Source organism: Papilio polytes, unplaced genomic scaffold, assembly GCF_000836215.1.
Source record: "Papilio polytes unplaced genomic scaffold, Ppol_1.0 DF824047.1, whole genome shotgun sequence".
Classification (NCBI taxonomy): domain Eukaryota; kingdom Metazoa; phylum Arthropoda; class Insecta; order Lepidoptera; family Papilionidae; genus Papilio; species Papilio polytes.
The window spans coordinates 5,210,442-5,232,543 of record NW_013525157.1 but is presented as its reverse complement, the minus strand read 5'-3'; the positions used below and the strand labels follow the sequence as shown (position 1 = coordinate 5,232,543).

At 32.5% G+C, this 22,102-nt stretch overlaps 2 protein-coding genes across 2 annotated transcripts in view; one reads left to right on the top strand and one right to left on the bottom strand.

The window, feature by feature from the left end:
- Positions 1 to 897: 897 nt before the first annotated feature.
- On the bottom strand, positions 898 to 14,082 carry LOC106100545 (ras-related and estrogen-regulated growth inhibitor). The gene is made up of 7 exons (XM_013279415.1): positions 13,941 to 14,082; positions 11,661 to 11,829; positions 9,447 to 9,583; positions 9,215 to 9,370; positions 6,850 to 7,002; positions 1,911 to 2,064; positions 898 to 1,139 (listed from the first exon to the last, which is right to left on the bottom strand). The coding sequence occupies exons 2-7, from the start codon at positions 11,785 to 11,787 to the stop codon at positions 898 to 900; spliced, it is 969 nt and encodes a 322-aa protein (XP_013134869.1). The 5' UTR covers positions 11,788 to 11,829; positions 13,941 to 14,082.
- A 4,094-nt stretch (positions 14,083 to 18,176) lies between these two features.
- LOC106100776 (probable glutamine--tRNA ligase) overlaps positions 18,177 to 22,102 on the top strand; it is a 5,968-nt gene continuing 2,042 nt past the window's right edge. The window contains exons 1-8 of the mRNA XM_013279798.1: positions 18,177 to 18,442; positions 18,518 to 18,916; positions 19,007 to 19,121; positions 19,202 to 19,570; positions 19,823 to 20,010; positions 20,382 to 20,608; positions 20,964 to 21,100; positions 21,796 to 21,967. Of these exons, the coding sequence (XP_013135252.1) occupies positions 18,326 to 18,442; positions 18,518 to 18,916; positions 19,007 to 19,121; positions 19,202 to 19,570; positions 19,823 to 20,010; positions 20,382 to 20,608; positions 20,964 to 21,100; positions 21,796 to 21,967 (1,724 nt within the window). The 5' untranslated portion in view covers positions 18,177 to 18,325. The remainder of the gene's footprint in view (positions 18,443 to 18,517; positions 18,917 to 19,006; positions 19,122 to 19,201; positions 19,571 to 19,822; positions 20,011 to 20,381; positions 20,609 to 20,963; positions 21,101 to 21,795; positions 21,968 to 22,102) is intronic.

Genomic DNA, 22,102 nt, shown 5'->3' with positions numbered 1-22,102 from the left:
AACTTTTGTAAATTCTATTTTCCATTTGATCCAAATTAACCTTTGTATAAAACAATAATAAAATGTAATAATTCTTAAACACGATAAATATAAATATTAAAACTAACATGTAAAATTTGTAATAAATGCGAAAATACTGTTTAAAATACAATCATTCGTTTAGTTATATATCTTTAATATTTAAACAACAACGTTAAAAATATTCTTTGGACTAATACGTATTCATTTCCTTAATTCTCAAAATATACATACATTTAGCTTTAAATAAATTATAATTAATTGGACACTCAGTACATAAGGTACAATATCACACTAGCTTTTGCCAGCGACTTCGTCTGTGCGGAATTAAAGAATAATTAGTAGCCAATGTGTTCATCCAGATTATGTTCTACATCTATACTAAATCAGCGAGATCTGTTAAGCCGTTCTGGAAATACATAGCAACAAACATTTATCCATACATCTAAACTTTCGCAATATTAGCAAGATATTATTTACATAAATTATATATTAGACAATTAGCATATACACATAACTAGATAGAACTATTTAACGACACAATAACTATACTCTGAAACTCGTACCTAAAACCTTCGCAACAAAAAACAAAATAGGAGTATAGCATATGTTATAGGAGTACTTATGTACATAAATGTGAAGTTTTATTATTTGTATGGAATATTATATTATTAAATACGTAAGTTTTTCGGATATTATACCTATTCATACATTTCATACATTCTATTTAACGAATAATATTATAGGCTCCGATTTTTTTTTACATTTAAAAACCAATTAACTCAGAACCACAAAAAATAAATTTAATTTATTTTTGTTACAAATCGAAAGTTCACAATCATCTACACATACTTTAAATAACGTTGTTTTTGAAATGTTTTAATATGTACTAGCATTGTTTCCTTTCATGGAGACGCTCATCCGGCGCACCGGCGGCGGCATGGGGCGCGCGGGCACGGGGTGGCGGGGGCGCGCCGGCCGCGGCGGCAGCCGAGAGTCAGTGCTGGCCCGCGCTCGGAACTCCTCTGCGCCCTCCGACAGACCTGATGATGAAGTGGAGTCACTCCGCACCACGCCCATCTCATCCTCTTCTTCTAGTTCCACTTCGGTCCAACGACGACCTGAAATAACATTTGATATAAACGTTAATTATTATTTTAGAAAGCTTAGCGTTTTCCTGTTAAGAAAATCGTTAAGTAAATTAAAAAGCTGCATTTATTTAATGAAGTACGAAGACCTCGGACAGCGGTGATACCTATCTAATATTTTCTCATTTTAAATCCGATTCCGAATCTGGGTCGCGACTTAGAGTAATTAAACTGAATCTACTTGTTTGTAGAATTTAATTACACCGCACGTGACAGGGGTAAATAAATTGTAAGCTCGACTCAGAGGTAGTCAGTAGGAATGCGCGATGCCGGTAGCGGTGCGTGATGTAAAGTCGACAACTCTACGTGTTTTCACGTTAATACCGTCTGCTATTCACCAAGCGTTGTTTTCTCGTTTATTTCCATTTGCACTTTAGTGTAACTGTTTATTTGAACTATAAAGAAATAAAAAGGTTTTTTTAACTAGCATTCGCCTGCAACTCCGTCCGCGTGTAATTTAAAGATAAATCAAAAATGAGTAGCCTATGTCTAGACTATCCTCTACCTCTTTGCCAAATTTCTATAAAAAATAAACTTTCGCATTTATAACATAACAACTATAATAATATATAACAAGTAAGAAGTAAAATTATAAAACTACATTGCTTTTCATGATGTTTAAAAGTTACGTTTATGAATCAAACCTTACATTAGTTGCATCTTTATGCTATTATTATGTACTTTCTATTCAGACAATTAATATTAGACATTGATACTCGAAGTTATTAGTTAAAAGTAACTTACAGAATGGTGCAGTTGGAGGTTCAGGTGCTGAGTCGGAGGAAGCGCGCGCGAGCGGGCGTGCAAGTGTGGCGGACACGCGCGCGTCTCCGCGTCCTCGCGTCCACTTGCTGCCCACACGCCAGAAGCGACGCGCGTCCCGGAACACACCCCACACCTGACATCACAGTAATAGTAGTATAGGTAGGCATTATTTTAATTGTTGTTACTTAATAAAGCACCAATAATCTACACGTTTGTTAAATTACATGACAAACATAGTTTGATGTCAAGTTATATTTTTACATCTTCCTCGTCATATTAAGTATATACATGTGGCAAGTAAGGAGTGAAATATCTCCGTAAATTATCAGGCCAAAGTTTTTCAAGACATTTTATGGATGACATCAAACTGCAGAATTTCTTGTTTGAAATAAATTGCCCATGTCACAAACAATCTTCTAAACATATTGGCTTTCATTACACCGTTAAATTACATGAAATATTCACCTGCCACTTTTTCGAAATAATTTTAGATTGTTTATGAAGCTTTGTTTATTCCCAATCATATACTGATCTATGTATATTATACAATTTGTATTAGTATGTTTTAGAATTAAATTGGAGTTTTTCTATTTGAACGTAAACCTTGAAATGTATAAAAATATAATAACAGTTCGTAATTGTAAGGAAGTTAGAAGAAACAGTCATCTTAAATATAAATTGTTTGGATTACATAGACGTATTTATTTAGACTGGATGATATGTTTGTAATAAATTACAAATCGATGTGCTAAAATGATACTTCTTTTAAAGATTAAAAAAAGATCTAATGTTTTTATCCGCGCAATTTCTTGCTAAATTACAATTCAATAAGACAATTGCAGTTTTATAATTACGATAATATTGAATTTCATCAACTGAAAAATAAATAACTACGTTCTGTTCCGAACGACTTTGTAGTTTATAAAGACGTGTTTATAAAGTGAATTGAGGATCGTATTAAGCAGAATTTGACAGAGTTCATTAAGTTTGAAAGAAGCCGGATTAAATTTCAATTATATTTCCATAAATGATTGCCCGTCTCCCGGACAAAGCTTTTGATTGATGACGTATGGCCAACGGTTTACTATGTCTACGTTTCCACCTGCAAAACATCTGTACAACTTGATGTCTATGATTTTTTAAAATGAAATTGACATACCGTTTTTTTGCACATGTTTTTGGCGTTCCTTGCTGTTTCTTAATTGTAATGATGGGTATGATAATCAAAGCTTATACTTTAAAATAAATAAAAAAGGGTTTGACGGTCAAATATGTTAATAAATTGTTTTCACACTTTTTATAAATAACTTATTCAATATTACTGTTTAAACCCATTTTATCAAATGTTTTACATTTTTATCTTTCACTATCAACTTCACGTTACGAAATAAATTCTCATGTATTCAGAGATTCAAATTGGACGTAAAACAAAGTTAAATTATTCCGGATTTCTCATACGCTTCCAAGTTTTACGGATTACGTATAATCGCTTGACATCTCATTTCCCGGGGTAAGAGGCATAAAAATAGATTTGATTTACCTTATATTTTTTTATGGGTTTCATGCTTACTGTTTGGTGAATGTTTTATTATATTAGAATGTTGTGAAACGTAATATCAGAGCATATGCATTGCGAAAAGTTTTGTAAAAAAACAAATTTGCCAGGATAAAAACTCATGAATATCCTGTTTAAAAGTATCTACATTTGGTACTGGCTATCAAAAATGAGAATTATGTAAATATGTTGTAAAATTTTTGAAATCTGATATTTAAATTAAATCTGTGTAAAATAGCAGTAGGCGTCTAGCTACTAGTCACTCGTAAAGACTTGTGAGCTGACGATAACAAATACAGCAATATATTCTAAACTAACGGTCGACCACTACTTCGTCAGAAATAAAGCATATTATATATATCTTATCATACCTACATAGTCATAGTCATAGTACTATCAAAATCGGTCAAGCCATTTCGATGACTACCCGCAATAAACGCGGACAGATTGACCTACAGACAAATGTTGATAATTCATTTTGTTACATTTATAGATGTTGTAATTATTATTCTTTTTTGTGTAAAACGTGTCTATTATATAAAAAGAAGTTAAAACCTTTTAATTTACTGGCAACAATATTTTGCTTCCTTTTATTTCTTTGACATTTTGTTGGACCCGAGTCAAATTGAATAAGACGATTAACTCCAATATCATAAAACACAACAGTAAAAAAGTTAAACGAACAAGAGGTTCAACATTTTCTAATAAAGTAAAAGCGAGTCTCAATTTAATTGCAATAAAGCGCAGCCTTATTGGACTGTTATAAAGGGAAGTCTAAAAATAAACCTGCAAAGACGACTTATAGCTCAGTGGTTACAGAAGACATAACATTTGAAATCCTTGGTTTGAATTCTATATGAGGATTATGACAATAAAATACTACTACTGAGTCATCTCATAGTAAGAACATGAAAATCATAGATATATTAAATGGCGAAAGTTTAGATGGATGGATGTTTGTTACAGCTTGTAGCCTAAACTGCTGAACGGATTTCGATGAAATTTGGTACAGACGTATATTTTACATTAGAGGATAGTATGGAAGAACACACAGGGAACACACTCTCCTTTGTTTTTTTATTCCACTCGAACGGAGTCGCGGGCGAAAGCTAGTATACCATAAAAGTAATAAAAAAAACACCGTGATATCTCTTTAAATATCATATTTAATAAAATGCTAAAATAGAAACTCTGGCTCAAAGGTAAGAATCTTCGCCACAAAGCTTTAATAGAAATATCAAGTAATAGTGAGTTAAACTTGCACTTCAAGTATCGAGTTAGTCATTTTCTCAAAGGACGTTAAAGGGCCGTAAGCTTCGTTAGAACGGAAATTGGTTCTTAGATATCAAAGCATAAATCTATGTAAAGATAACTTCCTTATTATTAAATATTTGTATAAAATATTTATTATTTGTTTTAAGCTTAGACGAAACTTTTTTTAATAGAAAAGCGGTAGATAATCTAATTAACGTTGAACGACTATGTAAATATGTAAATAAGAAACTACGATTAAATAACAAAAAACATCAAAAAAGTTATCAATCAATATATTGAGTGTTTTTGTATAAGTTCAGAGTTAGTCTACAAAACATAGGCGGTATATTCTATTATTCCGAGCTAAATCGAACATGCCGCAATTATTCGAGGAATCTACACTATGTAACTAGCCAGTTGAAGCTGCAGTAAGTTATGCAGAGAAATCGCTATGATAGTTGAGAGATAGCTGAGCCTGTTGGCAATTTAACATTCGATTAGCAACATATAGTAAATCGTCATAATGTAATAATACATAATAGAAATTAAATAAAGTCTCGTATAAATAAAACAAAAATTTAAAATTACTTTACATTTTCTACATAACTAAAAACAGTGAAATACATAACGCCTAGTACCGAATATTACAAACACAGAGCTCGCACGTATTCATTGATTTACGTAATCTGAAACTTCCTTAATGTCACCTTCAATCTTATTTACGTCGCCAACGACATATTTAATGCTTTAAATGTTGTGAATTATATGGAATTCACTTTAAGATGAGTATTTTTGGATTGCTTTTATAATACCTGCGTAATAAATGATACAAAATATTTATGATACAAACATTTATCAATGCAAAATAAATGACGTATACCGAATCTTTGAATGGTCACTACAATACCTTTATAAAGATCTGTATTATGTTTACACTAAGGAAGAGATAGTTAAGTTGTTTTAAGTATGAGGACGGTATTAAATTTACAGTAGGTATATGCGTGTCCTTGCGTACGAATTCCATATTGTAACTGCTATGCTGTTTGTTACACTACTTTTATACTATTTCCACGTTCGTGACAATAACCATTAATTTTGTTAATGTGCTCAAATGCGGCGAACGTGTCGCGGTGGCGCTTTGATCGCAAAACGATTCGTAGACGTTCCGAAAATTCATAGGTTTTGATGGATCATTAACGACATAAAAGCGTTTACTTTCCACGCTGTCTGACTTCGACATTCTTAAAAAAGAACTTTGAACATAGTTATAACTACTAGTTATACTTTTTTAACTCTGTTACCATAACAGAAGCCAGCCATTTTTAATAGAAATATCAAATGGATTGTCCGACACAAAGCGCAGTTAACATTGATGGAATATTTAAAATATTGTATCATAAAATGCACAGACTCGTCAGAATTTCCATTTACAACGAAATTTATACAGTGAATATACAAATGTCCATATTTTAATACTTTCTGGCAATCATGTAACATGTTTTCTTTACGCGAATTCATTTCATGTAAGTGCAGCTTGTACAAAGAAAATGGAAACGTAAAATAAACATACACCCAGTCATTTACAATTACCCTTTATACAAATATTATGCTATGTAGATATTGTGTTTAATAGTTTTTAGAATGTTTCTTGCAAACACAATTTGCTACCAACACAGTATCGCCATATTGTGGTCAGATTTAATAACAAGTTGTTTTATCCTAGTTTTCGCGAGAGAAAACATCGTTCTATTATAAGTTTAGATAGTACAAAGTACTTCCAATCTTAACTCTATGTTGGTAGACGAAACTAGGTAAATGATAGTTGTATCAGTTTGGAACTTTATGAAATGTATACAGAAATGTGAATAACCTTGTTAAATTAAACTTCTCTTCCCAAATCCGTAAGTACTTGTATTATAACATCTTTCAAATTAACCATATCAAAGCAGTTATCGAGATCTTGGAATCGCTTAGAAAATTGACTTCTTTTTATATCACGGGACATAGAAATCAGCTGTTATAAATACACTGACTTTGACCGATTTATGTGTGTATAAACTAAACGATGAACTCGAGACGCTTTTGAAGTGTATAGTTATTTTTACTCACCTGGTCGATGCTCTCTCTTACTGAGATCTCATGGAAACACACGCAGCCTATCTCCTTGCTGCGTCTCTGGCCCTCTTCCGTAGTCACCATGCGGTCCCCGATCTGGTCTGTCTTATTCCCCACCAGAACCACCGGCGTCTCTAGTACACTATCCTGGAATATTATCAAATCATTGAGTGATTGTAGGTTATTTATTAGAACTCGATTTCGACCACACAAGTAATGTTCATCTCTAGTGCCGCTTCTCTTTTACCGAATAAAAGTACTTAGATTTCAATATCTGATGTTACGTCTAATTTTGTTTTCTACTATCGCTAACCAAACTTGAGTCAGTACTCCAAATTTCGCTAACAATCTTTTGAAGGTTAGCCGCCATAGCCTAATTTTATAACAACGTTAATATCTTATTAGGAAAATAGTATATTGTACTTTCGTTCTTCGAGACTCCTGGATTTTGTCTTGACACACCCTACACGTTTGTAACTCTTCTAGTTAGTGTGTTAGTTCTATGTTTGTAACAAGCGATTATAACTCTGGTAGAAACATCTGGTACGCGGTTACACCTTACTCCATAAACATCTAAACCAAAACATTTTAATATAAAGCATTACAAAATTTCTTTCAAAATAAGGGCAATTGTATTTTCAAACAATGTTAATAGTCGGTCCGGAGCCGGCATGTGGGCGGACTCAGGAGGCAGTAATCCGATATATTTAACCAGAACGAAAAGTTGAGAGAATTTTATTTTTCGTAATTTAATAGGAAAACATTTTGCGATTAAAGGGAAAGTGAAATTTGTGTTTTTGTCTGAGAGCTTTTCATAAAGGTAAACAAAAATTCAATTTAATCAACTAAAAAGGATTTTAAATTTACATACCAACACTTTGGAAGGAACACTTTTCCCTTTTATGTCCGACTCGTATGTGATAACGAATTTTCCCATATATAGTTTGGTTGGTTGATAAAAACGATGTGTATCTTTGTAAACATTGAAAATGAATGAAACATAAACATTTAAAAAGAGCAATAGCGAGTACGATAGTTAATTCAAATTAAATTCCTTTATTTAGCGAGAGCATACAGAGCTAAACCCAAGAGGTTTTAAGTCCCAAGTGACTCGGCATACACGTAGACGCCAAAACGTGTCCGAACCTCTATTCAGATAGGTCTCTATCCAGCAAAGGAGTTAGAAACGACGATTGTTTATGCAAAAGGAATATGTACATATGAATGTTAAATTAGTTATTTTATTAATGTTGTTCATTTTCCTTTGATAAAGGTATTTGTAAGGTTGCAATATTTACTGTTATTACGTCGTTTCACAAACAGAAGTAGAGCGGGAAGTGGGGACCTGTTTGAACGTCGCGGTCGCTGCGGGAGACAATGCGAAATGGTTGTTAATTAATTTTACATAAGATGCTTTCACTACCGATACCGTGGATTCTCCTCAAAGAACATTTTGATAATTAATTGTGTACAAAGCGTTACATATTGACCTGTAGATTGCAATAAAGGTTATTAAAAAAACAGAATATTTATTATTCTTTCAAAGGAAAAACATAAAAGCATTTTATCGCTATTAAAACTTTTAACCAAGCTAAGAGTGGGTCTTGACACATTAAAAGGGTATTATGAAACGAATCTATTAGGATAGAGATAGTAATCGCTATCCACTTTTTATCAAGCTTACAAAGTCTGATCTCTACATTATCAAGCGTCAGTAACCCTAGCTTGTCAACAACTTAAAAAATTTACATACTTTAAAGATATAAATCTGATCAACCACATATAATCTTAGAAGGAAACACGTTGAACTTATAGATTCATTGTTTTTAATGCGGATTTTCATTGCTTTAGCACATGTAGTGAAACATATTAGTCTTTTTTATATGGGATTGTAGGAAATTAAAACATGTTTTTCAGCAGTAGATAAGAAATAGCTTTCGAACGTAAGAAACGCAAAAAAACAGCAAGTATTAATATGTTTTTATATAATGTAACTAAAAGTATTCATATAGAACAGATTTATTGTTTCACCCGGTTACATAATTAAATTCCACAACTAACTTCACTCAACGGAGTTCAAAACTTTTGCTTCACTCTAATCACATCAAATCATGCGAATATTTAGTTCGTTAGTCCATCTTTGTGTTACTAAAATTTTACATAGTGATGGTTTATTTAAAAATGTAATAACAATCCCACACCAACTTATTATGCAGAACAGATCATAAAAATAAATAATTATTTTTCTTTTGTTTTATAATTATCACCACAATTGGAATGGTTTGCTTCTCTCAGTTTTTTTAAAATATCAAGAATTAGTCTTGACACTGACTAGTAATACTAGTAGTCAATTACGTACCTTAGTTGCTGATAGTCTACGTCGTCTCTTGTTGTAATTGATAAGGAATTTGAGGCGGTGGCACTCGTCGAAGGAGCATTTGTCCGTCACTGAGTACATCAAGATGAAAGCCTCCGCCCATCGAATGTTGCTCTCCAAGTTCGCGTATTCACTTTCCTGCAACATATCATATTATAAGTTTTGCATACATAGACCGAAAATTCTTCTAGAACATTCTTATTTCTAAACTCACATGAGGATCTCCGGCCGAGTCGAGTATTTCGAAATAAACCATTTCGTTGTCAATAACAGTTTGGAAGGCGTAGATCTTTTCTAAATTGGGATCGTATTCTCCAATAAAACGTTTCGTAATGAACCGAACCACAAGCGCTGTAACAGTTTTTATTTGTTTACATCTAACCTAACTATTTTTTTCTTCATTTCCAATTAAATTTGTTTTTAAAAAAATCGGTTTGTAAACTTCGGCCAGTCATTATATAACATTATAAAAATTAGGTTACATTTTTATAAGTTCTATACAAATTAAACTCGCTTTCCGAAACGTAATTTGCACTTAATTACTATCGATTTTTAATCTAACCGACATCTCTATCGTATATTAACTGCCAGGTAAATTAGCTAGGCTTTTAAAAGTAATTGACATTAAACCAAACTAATGTGACAACATAAGTGAATTAAATGTCGCTTCACATTATGAAACTTTTTCGTTACAAATATCAATACCTACAAAATAAAAAAAGGGCAAAGGTACAGTTTGTTTAATTTGTTTATAAACTTATGTGGTATTGTGGATAAGAGCGACAGCCATTGTTTGTGCCATTTCCAAAATCTACTAGGCAATTTACAAGAAAGACATGTAATAAATATGTGTTCACATTACTACTAGTACTTCCGATGACGATATTGATAAATAAATATTTCTCAAAGGTTATCTTTAAAACGAAAAGCTAAATGTAAAATGAAACAAGGGTTAAAGCAAATACATAAACATTTTATTCGAAATAAATTTCCGTTCGTGCGAATTCATTTCATTGAAATGAAAGCGAATTTCATTGGTCGCTGTATTTTCGCTGGTTCATAGAGTATTGAAATGGAAAGGTAGTTTTTGTAAAATTGAAAAAGCCTTTCACAGATACGAGTGCAGGGATAAATCAATACGCAAATAAAACACGATGTCAAATATAACTACGAGTATACTATATGCACACATGATGAGCTGTCGATTCGACTCTTTCCCTCTCTTTTCTACTCGTTGATAGCTTGTAACAAGGGATAAGTTGTAAAGACGATTAAAGCAAATGAAGTACTAACCGCTCGTTACATTGATCGAGTTAACTTACATGCTCACCTATCTATAGTACTGTTAACATTTATACAAACGGGCAGTTCATTAGGGCAACACGGTCACGGGTTTGTTTCAATATTTACCTTCATTACGAATTTACCAAATGACAGGGTTATTATCTACTTAGAGTAGTATGTGGCTCTGGTACCAAAATGAACAATGTGACCATAAATAATAACTTATATATTATTCCAGTTTAAGGAAAAGTAACAATTAAATTTTGGTTACTTCATTCAACGTAGCTTCGTTGGACCGTGAAGTTTTTATAATTAAACCTGGATAATCCAAGCCAATTCCTGATCTGTTAGCATATAATGTATAAAAAGTACTCTAAATAAAAGAAAAAAGGTGAAGTTCGACTAGTTTTTACGAACTCGCGTCATCGGCGTGTCTAAAATCAATTCGTAAAACCGTCGACGCAGTGGGCTGGGAGGATTTTCTAAAAATTTATGAAACGGCTTGACACGGTTTACATGTTAACCATTACAGTAAATAATTCACGGTTATGTGGCCACCAGTTTGATTTTCGGCAATCGATATTTATACTGTAACCCAATTTATACTGCAATAAAATGTTTTATACTCATGTATTTCCTATTCGACGCCGATCAATACTCACAGAATTTCGCATCAAAACTTTTCGACAGCGCATCAACTAGAAAACTGTTTTCAAGTCTGCAGTATCAGTTCGAAATTAGCCTGATTTCAAATGACGACAAACTTTATTCTGACCTACTTAGTATTGTGTTTGTAGAATTATGCTATAAATAAAACTAAAATTCATTCACTGATTCAAACTCAGAAGTTATTTCTTCTTTTTTATATTTCCAATTCATATTATACAACTACGAGTACCCGAGCAAAGTTTTCAGTAATTATTTTTATTTTTTTATGGGTCACCGAACTTCACATCATTTTACCTTAACAAATCTTAGCAGATTCTTATTGATTTACTAATATGGCTTGTGCAAGGATTGGTTTACATCATTCGAATAGCGAGTTTTAATCTCTCAACCAAGTCGTCGGATATATGTATAATTAGGCTGTTGGCGCTTGTAATTACAAATGGATATTAGAAATAGTTGGCTTTAACATACAAACCTGATTTCCCTACTCCGGACTGGCCCAGCACCATGACTTTGAAAGGTTTTTGTTTCGGATACAGCACAAGTTTGGCAAGAGACGACTTTGGTGAAGTGGCGCTGCTCATTGTTACCAATGTTGCCATTTTATAACCTATCTTGTGTTTAATTCAAAGCAATGTGAACATCTGAAATGGATGACTAACATTTTATCAACAATACAAAATGCGAGTGAACCTGAAAAGCAGTATGATTTGATGAGTTTCTTATTTTTTCTTTTTAAGAACGAAAAATTTTGTATTTATTCTTGGAATTACAAGTAGCCACAACTAGAATTGTTTAAGTACTTTGAGAGGAATTTAAGACAAAGGTAACTTGTACAAGTATTTCGAATTGCCAAAAAATATTTAAGTCTCAATTATTTAATGTTTATTAAGAAGTTTTGATTTGTAAGAAAATGATTTTTAAATTATGATATAACATTAAAGTTGTTAAATCTTGTCAAGAAACGTAGGTGCTATGAAGTAAACACGCTGCGCAAGTAATCAAGATTTATCGACTGAGACTACAACTCGTAGCTGGGACGAACTAACTCGACTTCACCAACTTTAAGTTTCTCAACAACATACAACAACGTCTGTTGGTGACTTTTAAACATATACCAAAAAGTTATCAAGTTCGTCACATCTTAGTTAAATTTTATTTAGATTTTTATAAACACTTTTTTACTGGTTTACCCTACAAAACACGTAATTTTGTAGGGTAAACCAGTTAAATCACCAATCACCTTTACACGAAATGGCGACTGACGGTATGTGCCAACCATAAATAAACTTAGATAATTGTAAATACTTAAGACATAAGACCGATGAAAAAATATAATATTAATCCATTTATAATTTACACATACCTATTGCATTCTTATTTGTGTCATCATAAATACAATAATATTGTATTTAATATTAATATGTGTATCTACAAGTCTAACGTAAATATATTTCACTTAAATTCTAATTAAAATTGATCCCTACATGAGATGAGGTTTCAGATTAATTTGGTGGTGATTCGTCGAAACATTTCACTAACGAGTTACCGATATCCATACAATGCAAACGAGCTGACAATTAAAACCACAAACGCTGCGCCGCCTAATTGCAAATTAGATTTACTGAAATTCAATAAGGACAAGCTTCGACGTCTACATAACACTAATGCTACAGCACATTGGTCGTATTTGCAATAAAACTATTTGATCTGTTCTTTAGTGATTCAATTTGGACAAACTATTTAAAAAAGATTTAATGGCCTACCGGCCGAATGCTGAAACGATAACTAATATGTCGCAGCATCTTAAATGATTATCACGATGATAATTCCATTAAAATTGATGTTTGTCCAATAGAAGCGGCGCTTACGAAACAAAGTGTTTAAGATTCGTTTCAATATTAGGCCGTAAGTACCGTAAGTGATTATCAAAAAGGTCTAAATAAGTGTTGACAGCGGTGTCGTACACGAAGTTTTTTTTATGATTTCCTTGAAGAGCCTTGTATATTTTTTAGACTACCCCCGAAACCGAAAAAAGTTTCATCGAAATCGAATCGGAAACTCAACTTCATGGTGGTACAACAAACTACGATTGACATGGCGAACATGTTCCGACGAAAAACAAAAAATCGTTCTTGTCTTGTAAGTAAAAACTTTGAGTTCTTTGTATTTTTTCCTCTAAAAAATTTGACCATCGACTAAATTAACATCGATACTTGGACAATACATCGATTAAATTGTTGAACGTTGTTATACCACTAAACGTAAAAGTTTTCCAAATATTAAATTAGTTACGCTCCTTCAGACCTCAATTAAAGTGGTGCTCAAATCTTCTAATTAAAACATTTAACCAAAGACAATTATTTGATGTCACGAATCTTAATTTCAAACCCTGAGTAATTTTGATGTATGAAAAATAAATAATTACGCCACTAAAACTTTACAATGTTCGTTTATTTATCCAATTCTTAAATACCCCATTTTTAATTTTTTTGAAATGCTTTAGTAATAAATTCCTATAACCATTAAAAATTTCGATAAATGAATACATTTTAAACAAATGTTAGTTTGTGTCAATTAAAAATCATTGTTACTTTCAACACAAATCGTATAATCAGTAAATGTAAATAGTTTAGAACATAAATGCAAAATATTATATTTTTTTTTTATTTCCATAAGGTTTACAAATATATATCAAATCCTGTATTCAAGATTACGTTAATGTTATTTAAAAAGAAACTAGAAGTGTACTTACAACATTTTTAAGCGAGCTTTTCGTCCAAGATTTTCTAACGTCCCATTCCGCTTTCTTTTCAATTTTCTTTGAATTATCAACACTTAATAGGGTACATTTTATGTGTAACATATTATTCACGAAGCCTTAATTTTCTTTTAACTAAACTTCACTGTGGACTTTTAGTTTTCGCATGTAAATAAAAAAAATAAACAGGGAAAATCATCAACACATCCGCGTCGGAACGTGCCCCGTCCGCGAATGCCGGATGCCGGGCATAGTTGCCCTCCGCTGCCAGCTGCCGGTGGCTGTAGCGATGACATTATAAACGAATTACTCTATGATCCTGTTTCCCTACTTCTGAAATTAATTGGCACTCGATAATTCATTTTAAGTCTAGCTTGTTAAAAGGTGCTCTACAAAGGAAAACTCTAATTAAGTTCAGTGTACCATATTACGGAACGGCATTTCGAAGTTAAAATTCTGCGATGGGAAAATTAAATTGAAACGTTTTTTTTTTATAGTTCGGGGATGGCTACAAAAATGAAAGAGTCCACAAGAGAATCTTATTACCTTAAATGATATGTAGTTATAATATATAGGATTAAGAGAAAAAAAGACGAAAGAATGATTGCAATATACCGCACTTATTCAATTCCCAGCCTAGTAACTGAAATAAGATACGGAATGCAATGGATTTCATATTATATTGCGAGTAGGCTTCATACTTTCAATAGTATCTCTAAATTTCTCCTTTCACACATCGATTTTTGATAATTACGATTTAATCGCAGTTTGGCATTGTTACCAGCGGGAAGTGTTATCGTACAGTATGATAAATATGACATACTAGTAGTTCGCGTGCGGTTTCGTCCGCATGTAATAATAAAGAGTTTATTTTATTTTTACATTGGTCAAATTTTCAATTGCAAATGTCAAAATTACCGTTACATAATAACCGTCCAGCCTTAATGTTGGTAGCTTGTAGTTTAGGTCTTTTTCCTAAATAATGGATTTTTCCAATTTGTTGACCCCCTAAGTTTTATATAGTGAAAAAGTATAGCCTAAATCGTGTCATAAGTGTAGGGCTTTTATTAAAGAAAGAATTATAAAATAAAATGCGATTGCTGGTAACGATGTCGATGATGATATGTATACACACTACTTCATGATGTAGGAACACCACGAAGTAGTGTGTATTTACAATTTATTGTATTAGTAAAGATTAAAAAAATACATAGATACGGTAATTTTTAATTAAATAACGGTTGATACTTCATACATTACAGCACAAACAAAAATGTTTAAAGTAAAAAAAATATCAAAAGCATATGTAAAGCTCTAATCTTGACTTTTCATCTAATTAATTAAAAAGTTGTACTAAAATTTAAACGTAGCGTTACAAAATCGTAGCAAGGTAAATAGTCTACGAGCTACGAGAGCGGTCGCTTCGTCAAACTGTAAACGGATTAAGCGTAGCGATGCAGCCAGCGGGCGACCAAAGTAAATATATGCTACGTCACAGAAATTTCCACACTAAAACTTTGAAATTCTGCTCTAAAATTTCAATCCCTACATGAACTTTTGAGGTAATAAATATTGTTACTGTCTTTACTTTAAATGTTATCTTTGCAGTTTCACTTTTTAATACTACGTTGTTTAAAGTACATGATTATTTATTAGGGTATAGTAGACGAATAATTTGTGATATAAAAGATAATGATGTCCGCGTACGGCATATCATAAACTCAGCCAAACAGGGTGTTATGATCGACGGCGGGCGCCGTATGTTATTACGCATTGAACATGTCTACCTGTGTATATCAGTCATCAGGTGTGTGTATCCCACGCTTTGTATGATTTAGATAACGTTTTGTAATATGAATATTGTTTAGAAAGTGTGCACTGCTTACAGAGGTCAAGATTGAATGTCCATAGATTGAAATAAATGAAAACCTCTACAAGTATAAAATACTTTACCTGAAGTAATTAGTGCCGTTATATTTTTAAATTTAATTTTAATGCTTGAGAATATTAAAATGTATTTATAATTAAAATAAAAAAATGTTATTGTGGCCGCGCCTTATTTTTAGTATTGTTAATTGGGCTCAAAGGCCGTCACCGGCTAACGACAATGTAATGAATGTGATCGTGGAATACGATGGTCATAAGGGCAGATAGGCACTATAGCCTTTTTACAGCACGACAATACAGCTTGGGTCAGTTTGATGTGAATATGGATTTTAACAAAGCAAAGCATTTGAACCGATTATGTATAAAAAAGCTGCAGTTACGACAATAATATTTATAGGATCATATTAAATTTAAAGAGACCAAGATTTTACTGTGGTTTTTGTTATCGTAATTGTTATTATTTAATTATTTTTTTTTTTAAATTCCAAGACTCTTAAATTTATAAAATTAATTCGGATTAAAATAACACAGTACGGACACATCGTTAAAGCGGTCTGAAGGATTCTAATAGGGTCTGCGTATTGCGTAGGCCGACACGTGGCCGTTGTATGGAAATAGATATTCTAATAGCATTCATCATTTGTTAGATGGCTGTTATTTGCTTCACGTGATATCAAAATGCCGGCCAAGCAATAACCGGCAAATGGTTATTGCTAGTTAGGTGTTGAAGTTTTGTATGACAACCTTTTTAAAAGTTTTACTTTGAAATTTAGTTTAGGTTATAGTTATAGTTAGCTATCTTTGCTGACTTTTAATTTTTTTATCTTTATGTCTGAGAATATTTATATTTTATAGGAGCCTTTTAACTATGGGTTAATGGGCTATAAATAAAATTGTTATAACACACACATATGTAAGAATACACTTGGTACATACAAACATGTACGTATAATTACCACGAGAATATCATGTTCCACACTTCTCTAACCGACAAACCAATCTGTAGATATAACATAACAATTCATAATATAATATAAATTACTCATAAGATTTTTTTATCTTTATTATATATCCGGTGCCGGCCCTAGCTTTCTTCCAGAAAAGTATAGTTATCTCGCAGTTTACGTTGCCAACCAAAGCAACTCAAGTGCGCTGAGCTAAAACTTATGAAATTTGAAACTGGCATTGTTAATAATTTGAAAACTACTTTACTTTATCGATAGTATTTCGCATAGAAGCGCAGCTTCATATTGTTATTTCAAACTTTCCTTTGAGTTAATGAGATTGAAACTTCAACCTCGAAACGCTTTTACAATCTTGTTATCTACGGTTATCTTATACCGAATACCAAGCTTCAAAGTTAATGCTTAAACTAACTATTATAGCATCTGTCGCTTGCGACTTAGGTAACGTCGTGTGAAATAATTAAAAACTGTCCCATTTACAATATCAGCAAATAGTAAAATTAAAATAGAATGTTTATCGTATAAGTATATTATATCGATATAAGTTTAAAATAGATCGTAAGAGAAAAAACATACGTCGTCACAATCATAAACACCAATAAAATTAAGCACAGGTCACTGAGCCGTCTGTTCCGTCTGTTTTGTGGTTGAACTTAACGCGATTAACATAATGAATGTCAATTTCTTCAGTTAATAACACTGAGAGAGGGCGGAATCAACTTTAAATCAATAAAGTACTGAGTAAATCTAATTATATGTAATAAATTAAATTCAAATAATATTTATCTACATACTTAGTAAAATTAAAATCTATCGCACGGTTTCTCCCTTGTTTTGGTTTTCGTCTTTGACAAAAGTTTAAGAAAAGAATAATAAGTATACTCTTGTGTTTATAAGTAAATCGTGTAAATCTATAAATAACGTTTTTTTTTTGTCTATAACAATAAATTGACTTTTTATGTTATTTTCCTGGGGATATGGATTTCATGGTTGCCCGTTTTTTATTATGTTTAAGTTCTTATAATAAAACCTATTCTCGACTTTACGAGAACATATTTTACACTAGTTTTCGCCTATGACTCCATCAGCGTAGAAGTAAAAATAAAAGTTAGTAGTCTATGTGTTCTTCCAGACTATGCTCTATATCTATGCCAAATTTCATCAAGATCTCTTCAGCCATTTAAGCTACAAACTCTAACAAACATCCATCCATCTAAACATTCGCATTTATAATATTTGTATATAATATCTGTAATATTTGTAAGTAATTAAGTAACTTTGGAAATCACATTTTTTTTTCAACAATTATTTACAACGGGTAACATCAAAGGCAAGAATTTGTTTGCGTCACTGTCATAGCTGACAGATTCGTTGTCAAGTGTCAATGTCAATCCGCCAAATGTGAAATGTGTGAGAGTAAGATATAAAGACCGCTTTTTATTTCCTATAGGAAGGACTATAAGTGTTTAAGGCTAAATTTATGCATTGAACTATTCGACAAATAAATTTTGTCTAAATAAAATCAAAATGACCCCTGAAGAGATTGTAGAAAAGTTAAAATTATTAGGGTTAAGTGAGCAGAAAGCAAAGGAAACTTTGAAAAATGTTAACGTTACGAAGATCTTACTTGCCGCGTTGAACGAGGTTCGTAATAAAAACGCATAGTATTTTAAAAAATGACAGGAACATCTAGAAATATTTTGATTATTCTAATTCCAGGTTGATCTGCAAAAGGCACCGTCCGGTGCGGGCATATTATTGTACCATCTGGCGACCAAGATTAAGCCACAAATAACTGAAAATTTATCATTTCTATGCAAGAACATAGCTGAAGGAAAATTAGATTCCACTCTACGTGTTGATGCCGCTATAGAGTACCTTCTTAATACTGTAAATGAATCAAGTGTCGATGTTGGCAAGTTTGAAGAAGCATGCGGTGTGGGTGTTTCTATAACACCAGAGCAAATTGAGCAGGCTGTTGAAAAACATATGGCCCAGTATAAACAAGAATTAATTGATAAAAGGTACAGATTTAATTCCGGTATCGTAATGCAAGCAGTAAGAGCTGAATTAAAATGGGCTGATGGAAAAGCTATTAAAAGTGAAGTAGAAATACAGGTAATAAATTTTAACTACAACAAATACATAAAGTTTATGATCATAATGTAAATAAACAAACTTTAAAATATAAATTTACAACAATTACAGATTTTAGATTTATTAGGCCCTAAAACTGAGGCTGATTTAGCACCTGTACCTAAAACTGAGAAGAAAACAAAAGGTGGTGAAGGTGCAAAGAAAAGCAAAAAAGAAAATCAACATGGTATGTTCTGTATAAAATACACTAAGGAGAGTTAAAGTCTTATTAAAAAACTGTACTACTCTATTGTTATTTTTTTACAGACAACAAAGTATCTGAAAAAATTGAATTATCTGAATCCACTGGTGGGGCAATATCAATGATGGATTTAATGAAAAAACTCCCTTTCCATGCACCTGGAGAGAATTATAAATCAGATGGTTATGTTGTAACTCCTAATACAAAAAGGTTACTTGAAGAACATTTAAAAATAACTAGGGGCAAGGTACGGACAAGATTTCCGCCTGAACCAAATGGAATCTTACATATTGGCCATGCTAAGGCTATTAATATAAACTTTGGTTATGCCGCTGCACATGATGGTGTATGTTTCTTGAGATATGATGATACAAACCCTGAAAAAGAAGAAGAGAAATTCTTTATTGGCATTAAGGATATGGTGGAATGGTTAGGTAATATTTGCAATATTCTGTTTGTTTTTGTAGGACACTAGTTTTTTTATGCAACTATGTTCATGCTGAATTAAAAAAAATGGTAAGAAATAGGGTCTGTCACCTAGAGATATTGTAGTTACCTCACAGTAATTTGATTTTTTTTAATTAGTTTCTGTATTTTCAGAACCTACTCCAAAAGAAACAAATAAATCTTTCTCTTTAAAATGTTAAACATAAAATTATAGTAATTAAAGATTTTATTTTTTTTAGGTTATAAACCTTACAAAATAACCCATTCATCTGATTATTTTGATCAATTATATGAATGGGCAGTTCAGTTGATTAAGAAAGATAATGCATATGTGTGTCATCAAAAATCTGAGGAAATTAAAGGGTTTAATCCACCTCCTTCCCCATGGAGAAATAGACCTATCGAGGAGAGCCTGCAGTTGTTCGAGGTATTGTCATTTGCAAATAGTCTGAAAAATTAAAATAAAACAGTGTCGGTGACTAAGTGGCTTAATGACGTGACTTGTAATCTACAGGTCTTGGGTTCGAATCTCGCCATATACCAATGTGATTTTCGATTTTTAGAAATTTCATATGTACATAATTTACCCGACGTTTTCATGTTAAAGGAAAACATCGTGATACAACCCACACATATCGGCAAAGAAATTCAAAGATATGTGTGAAGTCAACCAACATTGGGCCAGTGTGGTTGACAATGGCCTAGTCACCCTAACTTAGGGTAGGCTCCGAGCCCCTCAGTGGGGATGGATAGTGAGCTGGTGATGATTTCAATTAAAAAAATATGTAATATTTTTAGGATATGAAAAATGGCAAAATTGATGAAGGTGATGCAACCTTAAGAATGAAGATAACTCTAGAAGAAGGGAAGCAGGATCCGGTTGCATATAGAATAAAGTTTATACCTCACCACCGCACCGGCAGTAAATGGTGCATTTACCCTACTTACGATTATACCCATTGTCTCTGTGATAGCATAGAGCATATTACTCATTCTCTCTGCACTAAGGAATTTCAGTCTCGAAGGTAATGCTTTAGTAATTACAGCTTATGAGAATTGTTGAGAATTCTGCAAAAGTATTTCGCCTATTAATTGTCTCGTTGGTTTTTTTGGAAACATTTGTTTTTTTTTTGTCTGTGGTAATTTATATTATACTTTCATACTAATATTTTTAATACGAAAGTTTAGATGGATGGATGTTTATTAGAGTTTGTAGCTGAACGGATTGTGATGAAATTTAGTATAGATGTAGAGGATAGTCTGGAAGAACAGATAAGCTACTCACTTTTGTTTTTTTTAATCCCACGCGGACTAAGTCGCGGGCAAAAGCTAGTATACTTGCTAAGTTTACTATTTCTTTTAAATTTATTGAATTTCCAGATCGTCATATTACTGGTTGTGCAATGCTCTAGACATTTACTGTCCCGTACAATGGGAGTATGGTCGACTTAATGTCAACTACACCGTGGTCTCCAAGAGGAAGATAGCCAAGCTTATTGATGAAGGAGTTGTTAATGGTATGTTTATATTTTTCTATATTATTGAACATAAATAGAATCATTGAAACTGTAATAAAGGTCAAGTAATTTTAACTATTCATGTTATCTGATCAATTAGGTTCCAGTCATTAATTTTTGCCCCATATCTTTTTGCCTGACTATAGGAAAAGGCCATTTATAACCGTAAATGCTTCATAAATTAATTCTATTAACATATTCAGCATACTTAAAATTATAAGAGCCAGGGCCTACGTTAGGCAAAAGGGGGTGTCAGGTCTATAAATTACATAGTCGAAAATTCATCGTAGAAAATCGCTCAGAGCACTAACACCACTAAAACCCATATTTTTAAATGTATTGAAATAGATAGATTTAATTTTTAATTTTCTATTGTGTTGTAAAAGAAATAACTTGTGCATAGTTTTTTTTGTTTATTCTATGCTCTTCCCACACAGATAGGTCCTTGTTTGCTTCTAGGTTATTCATTTTATCTAAAAGTATTTTTATTGTTTGTTTTAAATGATACTGTCTCTTTAATTCCTTCATTTTTATTTTATTTTACACTTATTTTAATCCTTGGTAATTTTGTCAATTTCTAATGAAATTGACTCCAGTTATCATTTGTACCATACTCATATTATATTATTTCTATGTTTTTTACTTTATTTATTAACACTGGTTTCCTTGTCATAACTCTTTGCTCTCATGCATAGATTGGGATGACCCTCGTCTGTATACGCTGACGGCGCTGCGGCGTCGCGGCGTGCCCGCGGCCGCTGTCAACTCGTTCTGCGCGGCGCTCGGCGTGACGGGCGCGGTGGGCGCTGTCGACCCCGTAATGCTGGATGCTGCCGTTAGAGACGTACTTAATGTTACTGCACCCAGGTAATATTTCTTTTTTCTATATCATACTAATATTATAAATGCGAAAGTTTATATGGATGGATGGATGGATGGATAGATGGATGGATGGATGTTTGTTAGAGTTTGCAGCCCAAACGGCTGAACGGATCTCGATGA